This window comes from Lithobates pipiens, unplaced genomic scaffold (genome assembly GCF_037356315.1).
Source record: "Lithobates pipiens isolate NorthernLeopardFrog02 unplaced genomic scaffold, aLitPip1_a1.2 Scaffold_13, whole genome shotgun sequence".
In the NCBI taxonomy this organism is placed as follows: domain Eukaryota; kingdom Metazoa; phylum Chordata; class Amphibia; order Anura; family Ranidae; genus Lithobates; species Lithobates pipiens.
Genome location: NW_027507718.1, coordinates 496,693,722 through 496,711,229, shown reverse-complemented (window position 1 = coordinate 496,711,229; position 17,508 = coordinate 496,693,722). Strand labels below are relative to the sequence as shown.

Here is a 17,508-nt window from a genome sequence, read left to right as displayed (position 1 = left end):
CTCTATCCCTCACTGTAACCGTAACACCAATTCTCCTTGTAACCCTAACAGTAGCCCTCACTATAACCCCAACATTAACTTTCACTGCAAACCGTAACAAAAACCCTTCCTATAACCCCAACATTAATCTCCACACTATCCCGCCTTGGACCCTTAAAGAATATGTAAACACAACATTGATATTCCTGATATGTGCCTGCTTTACCATGTACTTGTGTGACAAAGTAAAGACAATAAAAAAAATATTCTCAGTGTTACCCTTCTCTCTCTAAATATAATAAAAAAGCTAAAATATCTGAAAATAAAGGTCCACAGAATGGTATAGTGCCTAGATAGTCCACATAAACATCAGGGGCATAGACCTTCATACAAGTCCAGAAATTGCCTGAGGAAGGAGATGTGGCTAGCTTTCGAAGTGCGTTCCTATTGGCTGTTCCTCCCCAGGGCTTGACAGGTGGTTTTCCGGCTCCTTCAAGCTCGCTCCCCAGTGTCCTCTGACAGCTTTCACCATTGGAGCTGCCACAGTGGCACAAATTGATAGCCCGTCTACTGGTGGAATACACTCTGAGCTCCCCCCTGGTTACACACTACTTTGAACCTGTCACCCTTGTGAGTGGAACCTTATGTGTATTTTTAAAACTCGTTTGAATAAAATTGTGCTACATCAAGTGGCCGCCTTTCTCCCCCTTCCCTCTTGTATGAAAGAGTATCCTGTTCTCTTTGCATTGCTTCCTTTGTATGTAAGCCTTGGTGTTCCTGCCGGTCCCTCTGCTTTCCTACTAAAAACTGACCACACTATGAATGAGAGCACAGAGTTTTCAGTTTTCTGGCTGTGCCTGGAACTCAGCCTGCTCTCCTCCAATGATCAGAATTGTCCTGACCCGCCCCCCTGCACAGCCATTCACTGGGAATACCAGTGTGTTGCTGTTTCTCCTTCCCTGCTGCTTATGCAGCTGAGAACAAAGGTTATGGGTTCACTTCTACTTTAACACTAATCATCATTGTAACTTTAACACTAATCCTTCCTGTATCCTTAACACTAGCCCTATTTGTAACCCCAAAACTAACTCTCCACGATCCTTACACTAAAGCAGGTCATACTTTGTGTAATTGTCTTTCCTTTCACCATGGGTGATTTGCTTGATTCCCCCATCAACACACTCAGTGTTGATGGGGTCTCCCCCCAGCAGCATTAAAGACTGAGAGAGTGCCCATACATGGATCCAAATTCGGCCAGTTCCTGCTGAAACCAGACAAATTTTGATCCATGTTTGGCTGGCATAAAGCATTTGTTACCCCAACACTTCATAGTCCTGATATGTGCCTGTTGTACTATGTACTTGTTTAAAAAATGTATCCTGTTCTCTTTGTATTGCTTCCTTTGTGTGAAATCCCCAGTGTTCCTGCTAGTCCACATCCTTTCCTATTAAACACTGACCACACTAAGCAAGAGAGCACAGCGTGGTCAGTTCTCTAGCTTTGCTGGGAACTCAGTATGCTCTCCTCCAATCATCAGACTTGTCCTGACACAATCAAAGTTGTCAGGAGTGACAGACACCATCTTACAACGATTCATTGGTATGTACGGATAAATAATACAATGTTCCTTTTTCAGCTATAGGTACTAGAACCATATTTAATATCTACAGGGACTAAGGAATTAAGCAGCAACAAAGATTTGTGGTCAAGGACAGTGGCGGCTGGTGCATAAATCTCTTGGCCCCTGCAGCCCTCTCCCAGCAGCCCACCCACTGGCACTTGATTGATCGATCAGCGCTCGCCCATCAGGCCCCCTGACAGCCCCACACTTACCTCATCCAGGTTGCGGCATCGGAAGCTCCACCCCCCCCATCTCCTCCTGAGTATCCGGTGGTTGCTTCTCCTCCCAGCCAATCAGGACTTAGGACTCGTTGTCTTACGACAGGAGGAGAATCAGGAAGACAATAGCGAATATTAATTTGTTATGGTCACACAACTGAGCGGGCTCAGGGTGTAGTGCTTTGCGCCCCAAGCCCACCCTTTTTTGAAGCCAATTTGAGCCCCAGGCTCTAATCATGTGCTTCTATAAAAATCAAAAAATAAAACATTACAATCAATGTCTCAGGCCTGCATGTAGATTAGGGGCCGGGCGCAGGGATTGTGGGGGGGGGGGGCAGCACCACTGGAAGGAAAATTTAGAATAAAAGTGGCCTTGGTGGACATTTAAACAAACTTCAACACCCATTCTACTAAAGTTTAAATGAATAGAATATGTTTGCTCACCTGGTTCTTTAGAGAGCTCAATGTATCTGTAACACTCTGTGACTTTTGTAAATTAAACTCAAACGTGAATGCAAAACCTTTTTGGCACCTACACAGCCATTCCGATGTCACAGAGAGGAGGTATCAGATAGGGACTTACCAGAGACAGAAAGAAAGTCATCTACAGATGTGATGTCATCTACAGCCTCTGTAAGAACTCGGACCTGCTTCTCCCATTGGTCTTTAAACACATCCATATTATCCTGAGCCACTTTACTCATGGGCCTGGCAGCCAATGTCAATGCAGCATTGATCACCTGCAAGAAGAAAAGGTATTGAGATCCCACAACACATTATCCATTACCTGCCAAACAACCATCACTATGTCTGTACAGTACATACTATATACAAAAACGAAGGCAGCGCTCTATGGGAAAAAGTCAAAACATAGGTCCATATATGTATTAATATAGAAAGGTGTATACACCTTGGATTCAGTTAAAAAAACGATTGTACTCAAATTAGAGCCCGACAATGTCCATAGGGCTATAGATGTCGGTGCTGACAGTAGTGGAAAAAATGCTAACTATACAATGGGAAAAAAGGTTTAAAAACGGTACCACCATATAATCTTGGAAGAGAGGGGTTAACTGCTCTCGAGAAGTTCGCTGTTCACTGATGGAAAAAAAAAGTCAACTTGAGGTGTGTGGAGGACAACCTGGCTCCAATCTAAAGGAGTAGGGTGACAGAGAACTCCGCCTGCTGACACAAGATCGATAGGTGTACACATGGAAAGCATAGAGAACTCCTGCCGGCTGCCAGTTCTGGGCACCGGTATTCAGGAAGGATGTACTGGAAATGGAGCGAGTACAAAGAAGGGCAACAAAGCTAATAAAGGGTCTGAAGGATATTAGTTATGAGGAAAGGTTGCGAGCACTGAACTTATTCTCTCTGGAGAAGAGATGCTTGAGAGGGGATGTGATTTCAATCTATAAATACCATACTGGTGATCCCACAATAGGGATAAAACTTTTTCACAGAAGGGAGTTTAACAAGACTCGTGGCCACTCATTAAAATTAGAAGAAAAGAGGTTTAACATTAAACTACACAGAGGGTTCTTTACTGTAAGAGTGACAACGATGTGGAATTCCCTTCCACAGGCGGTGGTCTCAGCGGGGGGCATCGACAGTTTCAAGAAACTATTAGATAAGCACCTGAATGACCGCAACATACAGGGATAGACAATGTAATACTGACATATAATCATACACAGGGGTTGGACTTGATGGACTTGTGCCTTTTTTCAACCTCACCTACTATGTAACACAGTGGCCAACTCAGGTGGCGTGTGGGTGTCTGTCACTGTGGTGGAGCCCAGCCAGGAGAGATGGAAGTGTCAGATGGAACTGGGCATGCACAAGGACATGCGTGTGATGTCAGCACTCCTCCGGGAACAGGAACCTAAACACGCCTCAGTGAAGATCATTTCCTCTACATCAATTTCCCAGCAAGTCTGTGCATATCAAGTGATCGACCAAAAAATATAACAACAGCCGCCACTAATAGTGGAATTGTGTGATTCAAGTTTGAAATGTTGTTTTAACGTACCCCCCCCCCCCCCCCCCCGCCGAATATCTAATGCTTGCTTATTTGTATAAATTATATTATGCAATAACCTAAACTTAATGGAATTGATTTTCCAAAACTGAAGAGTGCAAAATTTGGTGCAACTCTGCATAGAAACCAATCAGCCTCCACGTTTTTTTTTTTTTTTGGTCAAAGCTTAATTGAAAAAGCTGAAATTAGAAGCTGATTGGCTACTATGCACAGCTGAATCATATTTAACACTCTCCAGGTTTAGTAAATTAACCCAAATGTATGCCAGGAGAAGAAAATAATTTAGTTTGTGTTCTTTCAAGATGTCAAGTCTTGTGGGATTTCAAGTTGAGGTGTGAAGATCACCAACGTATGGAGTGTGCTGACCTCTCCTTCTGGAAATACAAGTTTACTGGCTACCATGCTGATTTGAAAACTTCAGGACTTGTCACTTACTCGAAAACCTGCCTATATTCAAGAGAAAGCATTCCATATTGCTAAGATCAACCCTTATTTAGCTGCAAGAAATTACAACTCCCTTCACCAAAACAGAAGCAGTTGAGAGTTATTTGACTGAGTCATGCCGGTGCTCAGGAACAAGAGATATGCCCCTAGAGTCAACAGCACTTCTCAATTCCAAAATACAACACTGGTATTTAGTCATGGCTTGCTGATTAATTGTTTTAATTATAACACAAGAAAAATATCAAGTATAAACCAACATTACATAGTAGCTGACGGTGTAGTTAGTTATTAGGCGAGCCATTGATCCCTATAAAGAGATCAAGTCAATCTTCTCCCTGCAATAGAAGAGGTATGTAGCACTGTCCCCATAGGGATCGCTGAGTACAGATTTCCCCGGGCCTCCCTCTGATTATCCTGCAGCTAGATGCTTGGGTATTTTCACATGACCGGATGCACACTCATCCTCTCGTTATCCAATGACCAGTCTAGGGGATTTGTTTTTTTGTTTTTTTTTTATTGAAAGAACCTGGATAGGAGAAGGGATTAGTGGGATGCTCCAACTTTAACTATGTGCAGATGAGGACAACTCTCACTTGGCCTCACTTGGTTGAACTAAATAGCAGACCCTCTGCTGAACCATACAGCATGTGTATGGAAGAATAAGTCCTTTGTTTGCTCAGACAGCAGACTCAATGAACTCTGATTTTGCGGGACACTAACCAGTACCCCCTTTAGCTGGCACCCATCCACTGACTTTACTAGCTTGCAGGGATGGCCCTCACAGAACAGGCCCCTAGACATAGGTCTGTACTCACAGTAGCCAGGAGCAGATCCTTCTAGGTGTGTCTCCCTCTCAGTCAGCTCTGCAGGACATCTGGATTTCAGCTTCTGCGACTCTGGCCCTTAGGTCGACTACCTGAGGCAGCATGGCAGCCTGTACAGTGACCCCCCTTCCTCTGGGATCCTGCTCTCCAGCCAAAGACCCTGTGCACATGTGCACACTTGGAATAAAACCAGTCACTCAGCATGCCTTGAGGCACCTTCCTCTGTCAAAGGTCAGGGCTGTATCTACACCCATGCTCCCATTTGTCAGGTTTCCTCCCACTGTCCAATATGCCCCTTCCTATCGGACCAGTGTGAAACAGGCAGACAACATGAGCAGCATCTGAGCACACTGGGCCCTCCCTGTTAGGCAGAGAGCACCTACATTTGCCTGATAGTCCCCCTGTTAAAGCAGAGTTCCACCGTTTTGTTTTTTCTTTAAATATGGACACTTACCTGTTCAGGGCTCCCGCGATACCGACACCCGAAGCCGATCTGTCCCTCAGCTCTCGGGTGCTGTTGCCGCCATCTTGGTAAGGGAATCCTTACTGCACATGCAGTCCCTGCTGTCTCCTATGACCTGTGTGTCTCCCAGAAGACAGCGAGGGGGGGGGAAGTGGTGTAGATACCCACGAGTGGCATGGGTATCTATGCCCGGAAGTGGGAGCAAAACAATACCTGTATTAGACAGGTATCTGCTCCCCGCTGCCCCCTGAAAGGTGCCAAATGTGACACCGGAGGGGGGGAGGATTCCGAAAAGTGGAAGTTCCATTTTTGGGTGTAACTCCACTTTAAGCATGGAAACCCAAAAACTATGCACTCTCTAGCACCTATCTAGTAGGGTGCTACAGGTATTATATGATCTCTACTGTAGCCTACATCTCAGACCTTCTTTAGGTTCCAGCACTGCAGTCTCTGCCAGGCTCTTCAGTGTCTGACACTTCTAGGAGTGTCAGATGCATGTGCCCCCCAAAATGTGCAATGTTTTCTTTATCCAACCTCTAATTCACTATAGGACACAGCTGTGTTGTAGGGGCTGGAGGAAGGAACTACAGAACATGGTGGCGCACATTCAGTAGGTCTGGAGAATCTGATGAAGGCTACAATTTCAAAATATTAGCAGACTGAGCTGGAATGGAGCAAAGTTGCTTTATAGGGGACATATAGTCAATTATTAACAGAGATTGGCTTGAAAGAAATACTGTAATTAAAAGTGTGTAATCTTAGTTACATATACAGATATTGACTTCTGCTCTGCCATGCTATATAATGGTTTTTGTTTTATGGCTCAAGTTAATTGGTTGCCTTCCTGGGGTTGTTCCCTTTTTCACTTTGCAAGAGAATTTTCCCCAAAGTTTAGTAAAGGGGGATAAATTTGACTTTCCAAAGAATTCCCAATCACAAGCATGGGAAATAAAACAAAAAACTGCATTTTTGCTTGCACATGACTGAATGATGAAAGTCACAATCACTAAAAGCACTGGGGAAATTTCCCTTTTTGGGGAACATCCTATTGCAACGTGAACGACCTATTTGTCTTAATTAAGTGTGTGTCACTGTGTCACTGATATCTTATCACAACAGTTGTTAAAGGAGAGCTCCAAGCTGTATCTCTGGAAAGGACGGTGGGAGGTAAGTATGAAGTTTATATCACACTTATCTCCATGTTGTCTTTTTACAGTTAGGGATCTCCAAAAACACAACTGTCATGACATGCCTGTAATTCCATTCTCTAAACTTGTCAAAATTCTAGTTCCCTAGATGTCATACTTATCCTATAGCCTATCTGACTCAGAGCCAATATGTATCTAGGGCAAAGGAGTGTGCATAGTGCGCGCCGGGTGTGCCTGGGCACACCCTAATCATATCATGTGGTTTTGATTCTCCCTGCTTTTTGCCCACCCCCCCTCCCCTCTCTCCCCTGCAGTGCTGCCAGCTTTCCTCCTCTCCTCTTCTGCTGTCTGCTGTGGGGGATGTTTTCAGGAATGGAGAGCAAGGGAAGGGGCCAGTAAATATTTCATTTAAAGGCACCTTCCTTTTGTGATCAGTCACTCCCTCTCTCTGTCTCAAAAGCGGGTTTGTTTAAATATTACACCAAAGCCTCCCAAAAAAAGTGTTAAAAATGAATATTATAAAAAATAATTGAAAAAATTATAAAAAGAAAAAACTACTGACGCCATCCACTTCTGTGCTGACATGCATGTGTGTTTGTGCTCTGGGCTGCACACCCTAATGCTATAGTCTGCGCACACCAATGAATTTACACAGTAATCAGTGCCTTTTTTTAGCACTGATCACTGTATAAATGACAATGGCCCCAAAATGGTGTCAAAAGTGTCCGATGTGTCCACCATAATGTCACAGTCCCGATAAAAATCGCTGATCACCACCATTACTAATAAAAAAAAAAAAAATGCTATAAATCTATCCCCTATTTTGTAGACGCTATAACTTTTGCGCAAACCAATCAATATAAGCTTATTGCAATTTTATTTTACCAAAAATATGTAGAAGAATACATATCGGCCTAAACTGAGGAAAAAAAATGTTTTATATATTTTTTGGGGATATTTATTATAGCAACAAGTAAAAAAATGTTGCTTTTTTTTTTTCAAAATTGTTGCTCTTTTTTTGTTTATAGCACAAAAAAAAATCTCACAGAGGGGATAAAATACCACCAAAAGAAAGCTCTATTTGTGGGGAAAAAAGGATGTCAATTTTGTTTGGGCGCAATGTTGTACGACTGCGCAATTGTCAGTTAAAGTGGCTGTAAACCCTTACAACACACTTTGACCTACAGGTAAGCCTAGATTAAGGCTTACCTGTAGGTCCAAGAAATATCTCCTAAACCTGCACGGTTTAGGAGATATTTGCCGAAAGACAGGCACTGCTGTCTACGACGCATGCCCCGTAGACAGTGGCGCGCAGGCGCACTGAGCGCGCCACGGTCAACGGCGATATGCCGCGAGTGGCGGCTCCCGTACGCATGCGCGGGAGTGACGTCATCGCGGCTTCGCCGAATGACAGCGGCGGAGCAGCGAGACCCCACCGAGAAGATGGATGCGCCAGACTACAGGGGACAGCGGTGACTTTGCTGGCTCCTGTGTCAGGTAAGTGACACATAATGGACTACTATGCGATGCATAGTAGTCCATTATGCTTTACCTTTGCAGGGAATGAAAGAGGAAGTAAACTCATCAGGGTTTACTTCCTCTTTAAACAAAGCAGGCCGTATCGCAAAAAGTGCTCTGGTCAGGAAGGGGGTAAAATCTTCCGGGGCTGAAGCGGTTAGGTCAGTATTTTCTGCTAGAAAATTGCTTATAACCCCAAAACATTATATATATATATATATATATATATATATATATATATATTTATATTTATATATATATATATATATATATATATATATATATATATATATATATATATATATATATATATATATATATATTATTTATTTATTTTTTGCAAAGACCCTAGAGAATAAAATGGCGGGCATTGCAATATTTTATGTCACACAATATTTGTGCAGTCGTTTGGGAAAGAATACATTTCAATTAATTAAAAAATAAATAAACAGTAAAGTTAGCCCAATTTTTTTGTATAATGGGAAATATGATGTTACGCTGTGAGAATCGTGATCTTTATTCTAAGCCAAATAAATTGTGATTATCATTTTATCCAGAATCTGCAGCTCTGGTCAGTGATGCATTAGGCAGTGAAATCAGAGGACAGTCATTACAGATAGGCAACTTGCCTTTTCTGATATCCCAGATAAGAGCTGATAATTGCTGCACAGATACTTTTGCAATGACAAGTTGCCTTTAAGAGCCGCCATCAGTGAGATTCAAACCTGCACTGGAGAATTATTCTGGACAATGCTAATCTGAATATAATTTGTAACTGCTACACTGTAATACAGTTTACGTGATCCCCCAGTAACCAGAGATCGTTCATATGACATCATTTACCAAACAGTGGGTGGGAATAACCAACAAATCATATGAGAGCTGATTCATTAATAAATATCAAATAATTTTAAGACTTTGAATGTGGATGAACGGTTTTACCCAAAAATATCCAATAACCTCCAAAACATCACAATAATGCCCTGTACACACGGTCAGACTTTCCGATGGAAAATGTGCGATTGGGTCATGTTGTCGGAAAATCTGATCGTGTGTGGGCTCCATCTGACTTTTTCCGTCGGAATTTACAACACAAATAAATGTAAAAAGCTGGATCTAAAATTTTCCAACAACAAAATCCAATTGTATTAAATTCCGATCGTGTGTAGACAATTTTGACGGACAAAGTGCCACGCATGCTCAGAATAAATTACGAGACAAAAGCTATTGGCTACTGGCCCGTTTATAGTCCCGTCGTACGTGTTCTATGTCACGGTGTTCAGAACGATCGGATTTTCTGACAACTTTGTGCGACCGTGTGTGTGCTAGACAAGTTTGGGCCAAAATCTGTTGGAAAAAATCCAACGGATTTTGTCATCGGAAAGTCCGACCGTGTGTATGGGGCATAAGAGTCAATTTTGTGTGTCTGGATACATTTTTTGATTGAATAAGTTAAAGTACAACTAAAGGTAAAACTTTTTTTTTTCATTTTGGATACAGTATAAAGGGATTAGAAAGCTTGTCCTTTTTAATAGCTATCTGTGTCCCTATTAAGACGACTCCTGTCTACCATTATCATTGAAATTGAAAGAAAACCCCACATTTTAGGTTGTCCCCAGAAAAGTAACAGAGGGGAAATCTTCCAATGGGGACACTCGTTCTGGTGACCTGGGGGTTCCCTGAGAAACTCCCTTCATTTACAAGGATTTCCTTTCACTTCCTGTTTGGTTATGGGACCGGGAGTGAAGGGAAATCTCCACAGATGGCGAAAAAAAAAACAAATGACTGGTATTATAACCCTCCCTTACTCTGTCCAAAATGAAAAAAAATAAGGAAAAGTGCAGCGATCGGTGGTGTGGTGTGTCACTCTGACACACCGCAAGTCCAATCTAGGTAAAGAGCCTCTGACATAGGCTCTTCACCATGTGATCAGCTCTGACCAATCACAGCACGTAACCAGGAAGTGCCGGTAAGCGGCTTACCTCGGTTCACGCTGACAGGGAGAGCTGATCAGCGGCTTTCCTGTCAGAGGGGGTTCTGAGTTGATAATCAGCGCATTGATTATCAGCTCAGCCCCCATCAGAGGTGCCACCACAGCTGCCAATAAGTGCCCATCAGCTGCCGTCATTGCCCACCAAAGTGCTAGTCAGTGCCCTCCAAATGGCCCATCAAAGTGCCAATCAGTGCCCCTCAGTAACGCCTGTCAGTGCCCATGTCAGATGCCAATCATTCCATTATCATCAGTGCCATCTATTAGTGCCTATCGGTGCCGCCTGTCAGTGCCAGTGCCGCCTGTCAGTGCCCATCAGTGCCGTCCATCTGTGCTGTGCCCATCAAAGCCGCCTATTAGTGCCCGTCAGTGCTGCATATCAGTGTTGCCTATCAGTGTTCATCGGTGCTACATATCAGTGCTGCCTATCATCAATTCTACATATTAGTGCCTCCTCATCAGTGCCAACTCATCAGTGCCCATCAGTGCTGCCTCATCAATGCCCGTCAGTGAAGGAGAAAACACAATTTTATAGCAGAAACAAAGACAAACTTTTTTTCTTTTTAAATTTCGGTCCTTTTTAGTTTGTTTAGCAAAAAATAAAAAACCCAGAGGTGATCAAATACCACCAAAATAAAGCTCTATTTGTGGGAAGAAAATGCTAAAATTTTTGTTTGGGTACAGATTTGCATGACCGCGCAATTTTCATTAAAAGTGTGACAGTTCTGAAAGCTGAAAATTGTCCTGGGCAGGAAGGGGAGAAAGTGTCCGGTATTGAAGTGGTTAATGACACATACCTGTGGACACAAACTGTCAATCTGAGTGGCTGCCATTCGGACCAATTTCACACCATCTTCATTATTGGATATTGAGCAAGCCAGGTTGGCAACCTAAAGGAACAGAACAGAGTAGAGGAATTAATAAAATGCTTGAATTTGTTATGAAGACTGTTTTGTAAAAATTATTAGACATAATAATTATTATTATATAAAGACAAGATCAGAGATCAGATCTACAGTCTTCATGAGCACCGCAAAAGGAATAGCAAGGGCGATGTAACTGGCCATAAATCTGTTTATGTTTAAAGAAAATCTTTATACACTTTGACATGATGCAGCAATTTTCTTGTCATGGTATATTTTTGGTGAAACTAATATTCACCAACATTACAACACAAAAAAAATAAGAATATTGTTCTTGCTTCAAGATATTGTCATACAAAGAAATGTGGAATCTATAGATTGACAGTTATCTCACAATGATCTACAACAGCCTTTCCCAACCAGAGATAGGTGGAACTTTAATGTTCCTTCACAGAATGCTAGGAGTTCTTTGAACAGTGGTCTCTTAGCCCTTGTACACACGGTCGGACATTCTGACAACCAAATCCATTGGATTTTGTCCGACGGATTTTGTCCGAAACTGTTGGACAAAGTTGTCGGAAAATCCGATTGTACATAACGTGATGACGTTATTTTGTTATGACAGGACTACGTTCAGGCTAGTAGCCAATAGCTTTGGTCTAGGAATTTGATCTGAGCATGCGTGGCACTTTGTCCGTCGGAGTAGGCTACACATGATCGGAGTATGTCCGATCGGAGCATTTTGTTGGAAAATTCCGGCAAGTTGGAAAAGTTGGTCCGTCGGATATTCAGATGGAAACAGTCCGATGGAGACCACACACAGTCGGAATATCCGACAAAACGGTCTGATAGGACACATTCCATTGAAATCTCCGACGGTGTGTACAAGGGCTCACAGTGGCTCTCCTACATCATAATGGCTGCTTAATTCCAACACCAATGTAAGGCAGGAACTTTCCCAATGGTCACCAACATAAGGAAGGAGGAAATTCTTTACTGAACACCAATGTAAGGAGGAAATTATTTTCTGAACACCTTGTAGGCAGAAAAAGTCTATTTTCTATTCACACTGGCACTGCAGTTGGAGACAAAGTTAAAGCGGTAGTAAACCCGCTGAAATCTTTTATTTTTTCTGACCTGCAAGGGAAAAGGCATAATGAGCTAGTATGCACCGCATACTAGCTCATTATGAAAAACTTACCTTAGAACGAGGCCCCGACATCTCCGATGATCCACGCTGAGGGAGCTGACATGTTTCCTCGGCGTGTCTTCCGGGTATTCCGGCCACTCACAGCATGCACACGGGATATTTCTTTCCGGCAAAGTCCTGGGTCTGCCGGGCTTTTAACCGAATATCCCCTGTGAGCATGCGCCGCTGCAGTCAGCGGTGCATTGCGAGGGGAATATCTCCTAAACCATACAGGTTTAGGAGATATTTTTTTACCTACAGGGAAAACCTTATTATAGGCTTACCTGTAGGTAAAAGTAAAAAAAAACAAACAGTATACAACCGCTTTAAGGGGAATACAGTTCCTCTATGGAAGTGATGGCGAACCTTGGCACCCCAGATGTTTTGGAAATGACATTTTCCAAGTTGCTCAACTACACTGCAGAGTGCATGAGCATCATGGGAAATATAGTTCCAAAACATCTGAGTTGCCAAGGTTCACCCTCACTGTTCTATGGTTTCCTGGGTCACTGGGGAAGCACCTGACTGGATGCTGACACCCCATGTGACTCCGCAAGCCATCTTGGATCAGGCAAAGTCTACGTAAGACCCTGCCTCCCAAACTTGGGGCGCTATCTGCGCGTTGGTAGGGTATAAATAGGTACCCCACTTGTTAGGGACAGTACCAGCTTTAGGGAAACGTTCCTAATGAGGAGGACATCTTTGGACATCTGCCCACTTGGGCACTGGATGGCCAGGTGGAATTCCAACCTCTTAACAGATGCTGTCAACCTGGCTGATACCTATCATCTTCACCTTGTTGGAATTTGTGAGTGTACCCAGTTGGGCAGGCATCCCTATGTGTTGTTTTGAATTGTCTTTGTTTTACAAGTATTCCACTGCACCTGTCTGTGTGAGTTTCTGCTGCCGCACACGCTGCACCACAGGCTAGAAAACGCAGCCACACATATGTGAACCCAGCCTAGGGGGGCATTTTTTCACTAACCACCAATGTAAGGGGGCAACTATTTAATAACTACCAATGTAAGGAGGCATTTCTGCACTGATCTCCAATGAAAGGGGATACTTTACCCCTGGCTATCAATATAAGGTACCATTTCTCCACTGACCAGCAATGTAAGCAGCCATTTCTCCACTGATCACCAATGTAAGGGACCACTTCTCCACAGACCTACCCAGTATACCTCTGCAATACATGCAATATTCATTATGTTTTGTTGCTTTAATAAGAAGGTAAGTACATAAAAAATACCTGTTGATCTGCCAGAAATCTAGTGAACCCACTTTTTGAACTGACATTGCTGCCTTTGTTGAATTGAAATCCCTATCATCCCTGTCCCGTGTTCTATTTGGGGATTACAGGCAATAGAGACAAGGAGAGAGGAAAGAAGAACTAGGCAGGGCTGACAACATTGCGTGGGATTTTACTGCAACAGAAGCCGAGTTGTCATCTAAAAAAATTATTTAGGAGATCATTGAATTTCTGACAGTATTAACAGTCATTTCTCTGCACTTTAATATTGTTAGTTTCATTTCTTGATTATTACTGAAAATAATTGTTTCATTGATCAGGGAGGTAGAGTAAAAAAAATATTATTATCTGCTTGTTAAATACATTATTTACGCAATTATTCTTTCAAAATTGTATCTAAATTACAAAGTCTAACATCCATTTAACCAATTTTCCTAGACAGGAGAGGTCTTACTAATGTAGCAGTAAAAGATAGGAGAGACTACAGATGAGAAAACGAAGAAATGAGAAGGACTGGTTGGCTGAATCTGAAGACCCCAGGGATTGGGGTTCAAATTATAATGGATAAAAAGGTCAAGTATCAACTTTGTCTTTAATGAGTTCTTATTCATTTGCGTTCAAATACTGTATACTGTATATAGAGCCCTATAAGAAAAAAAAAAAAAGAGGAAATTGACTTTTGAAGAATACTTGAATGCTATCCAAGTAGACCAAGTGTTGATGAAATAGTCAGAGCTGACATATATAGAAATAAAATGATCCACCTAGATATACAAGTTAATGTAGATAGCTCATGAGTTACGTTATACATAAAGCCATAAGGTTTACACCCAGCATTCTAAAGATCCTATGGGAATTTTTATCTTTGGCTGATGGATTTCACGAGAGCCCGAGGGAGGTCACTGAGTGCCAAGAATTGTACAGCCACCAGGATTTTCATGATTGTGTCATCTCTGAGCGAACATCTCAGTTTAGGAAGTAGATGATGACCCTGGATACTGGCTGCCTATATCTTTCTGAAATGAAAGACTGATAAAAGCATTGTCAGAGTACTTGGATCTCTGTGCTAAGCAACAAAAAAAAATAGCTTGTTCAGAACAGGTATATAAAGTGGACTTCTAAGGTAATCTTTAACACCCAATTAAACCTTCTTGGATGAGGCTGCCTATACAACAAAAAATATAGGTAGCCCCGGATTACAAACAAGATCGTGTCTGTAGGTTTGTGCTTAAGTTGAATTTGTGTGTAAGTTAATAATAATAATAATTTTTACATTTTTTCGGATAGCCTAGGGAAGGGTTAACACCCCTGTAATGTTTGTTTTGCTGTCTGTGCCCCTGTTCAGAAGATGTCCCCTCACTTTCTGCCCCTGTGACAATTGGATTTTGAAAATTTTGGGTTGTTGTGGAAAAAAGGATTGGTGATAAAGCTTCAGTGGCGACCCCTTTTTCCCATGATAACTCTTACAAGAGAGAATTTCCATTCCTAGGTGTAGATTCCCTCTCACTTCCTGTTGTCTCCCTCCGTCTGTACGTAGGAGTTGTATGTAAGTCAGATGTAAACCCAGGGACCACCTGTATGCTTCTCTTTTACTTTTCTCTACCTAGGGGTTTCCTGTGGTAGATGGCCCAAGAACTATAGAGACTGACGACAGATCCGCTTAAAGGGATTTTTATTTGCAAAAAACTTAGTTAACAACAGTGTCTCAGTATAGGATCAGAGGGTTTAGGTGGAAAGTCCACGTACTCTTAGTGTCAAAGTCAGTATAAAATAACTCTCTTACTTTGAATAAATCCAGAGAATATCAATTCACAGCTGGATCTTCACCCTAGTTGGACAGTCCTTCTCTCAAAAGGCCTAGCAGCCAACAGGGTGCTCAAGTCAGGAAAAAGTCTCTGCCACAGACTTTGTTATAGAACACATGTAAGGAAACTAGAAAACTTGCAGAACGCTTGTGTGGTACCAGTATCTTGCAGCCGGTCCGGCGATACCGCACGAGATTGGATTCACCTGGGTCCTTCAGCTTTTCCAGCCTCTTGCTAAGAAGCCAACCAGGGGCGTCGGCAGGGGGTGGCGGGGGGGGGGGCTGAAGCCCCGAATGTGTCCCCCTATAGCCCCGAGTGTCAGCTCTGCAGATCTGATCCCGAGCGCGGCCTAGCGCAGCTGAGTGCCAGAGCAGGTCCCGCCTTCTGGAGCCTGCACGTCTATGATGGACGTCCCACTGGTCCAATGCCGGGACAGCGGGACGTGTGACGTCCATCATAGGCGCTGTTGGCTCCAGAAGGCGGTAATTACAAGGAGGCTGCTGCTCCACATCCCTGCTTGCCGCTCGGGCGAGCCGCTCTCCTCTCCTCCTCGGCTCCTCCTCTGAGGACTGGCTGCTGTGACACCACGGCTCAGACAGGTATGATGTTAATGTCAGTGTAGGTAGGTCAGTGTAGGTAGGTCAGTGTATGTAAATGTCAGTGTAGGTAGCTCAGTGTGTGTAAATGGCAGTGTAGGTAGGTCAGTGTGTGTCAATGTCAGTGTGTGTAAATGTCAGTGTAGGTAGGTCAGTGTGTGTCAATGTCAGTGTAGGTAGGTCAGTGTGTGTCAATGTCAGTGTGTGTCAATGTCAGTGTAGGTAGGTCAGTGTGTGTTAATGTCAGTGTAGGTAGATCAGTGTATGTAAATGTCAGTGTAGGTAGGTCAGTGTGTGTTAATGTCAGTGTAGGTAGGTCAATGTGTGTTAATGTCAGTGTAGGTAGATCAGTGTATGTAAATGTCAGTGTAGGTAGGTCAGTGTGTGTTAATGCCAGTGTAGGTAGGTCAATGTAGGTATGTCAGTGTAGGTAAGTCGGTCATTGTAGGTAGGTCACTATCTTAGTGTATGTATATGTCCAGTGTATGTAGGTCAGGCAGGTGAGTGTAGGTATTTCACTATTGTCAGTGTAGGTAGGTCAGGTAGGTAGGTCACTGCCGTCAGTGTAGGTAGGTTAGTGTATGTAAGTCACTACTGTCAGTGTCACGACTCAGCCAAAAAAACCTGTGTCGCGTACAACAACCCCCCCCCACCCGTTTCTGGCTTGGACTCTGGGATGAAGCCCCTGGTCCTTTTGCCACCTAGCAACGCCCCTGAAGCCAACCCTTGCATGGCCTTCTCCTGAAGAGTCCTCCCCTGGATAACTACGAAGTTGCTGGGCCTCTCTACAACCTGAGACGGCACCGGACCATCTCCAAATCCTTTCTTTAGTTTCCTCGCCTCGGGCTAGACAGCCCCAAGATGAAAAGTCGGGTGGATCTGCACCCCAGGCCATAGGCGTCCTGGGGGCTGGTCAGGAGGACCAGAACCATGCAGTCAGAACATACTTCTGGACCGGAAACCTGAAGCACGTGACATCCGCATCTTAAGTACCCTCTCCCAAAAAGCACAGCAAGAGTGACACTCCCACTGGGCTGGCAGAGAAAGTAACCTTCAAGCACCCAACCAGACTGTGTTTCTATGCCTGCCAGAAGTGACAGCGCCCCCTATGGCCAGGCCGAACACCCTATAGTCTAGTCAGACTGATGCTGAGGTCAAAATTTGGAGTAATTAAACCCAAACTAAACTGCAGTCTAGGTGTAACATTAAATTTCAAAAACATATAGCACATGCTCTTCAGGAGCCGACGCTACATATGTATCCTCCAACATGTGCATATCTCTTCCTGCATATAGTGTACCAGATCTTTACCGGATTGCATGACCCACAGAATAAAACTGTGTCCAATAAAGCTTTTCTCAACAACTCTGTGTCCTCCTGTAGGGATCTGGTACACCATATGCCAGAAGAGATACAGACCTCTTGAAGGATAGATAAAATTTTGTGCAGCTGGGTTGGGATTCATTGATTGAGATAGCAGTGGGCCCAATGGAATAGGTCTTGCTTATCACCAGGGTGCGTTGTAAATGTATCCAGCTGTTGGGAGACTGATTTTGG

The 17,508-nt window shown here is 43.3% G+C and overlaps 1 protein-coding gene across 2 annotated transcripts in view; it reads right to left on the bottom strand.

The window, feature by feature from the left end:
* The window catches only part of CTNNA2 (catenin alpha 2), an 877,929-nt gene that overhangs the window by 348,485 nt on the left and 511,936 nt on the right, over positions 1–17,508 (bottom strand). For both annotated transcript variants that reach the window (XM_077478018.1, XM_077478019.1), the window contains exons 3-4: positions 11,044–11,136; positions 2,402–2,558 (exon numbers count right to left, since the gene is read on the bottom strand). In XM_077478018.1, coding sequence (XP_077334144.1) covers positions 2,402–2,558; positions 11,044–11,136 — 250 coding nt within the window. The remainder of the gene's footprint in view (positions 1–2,401; positions 2,559–11,043; positions 11,137–17,508) is intronic.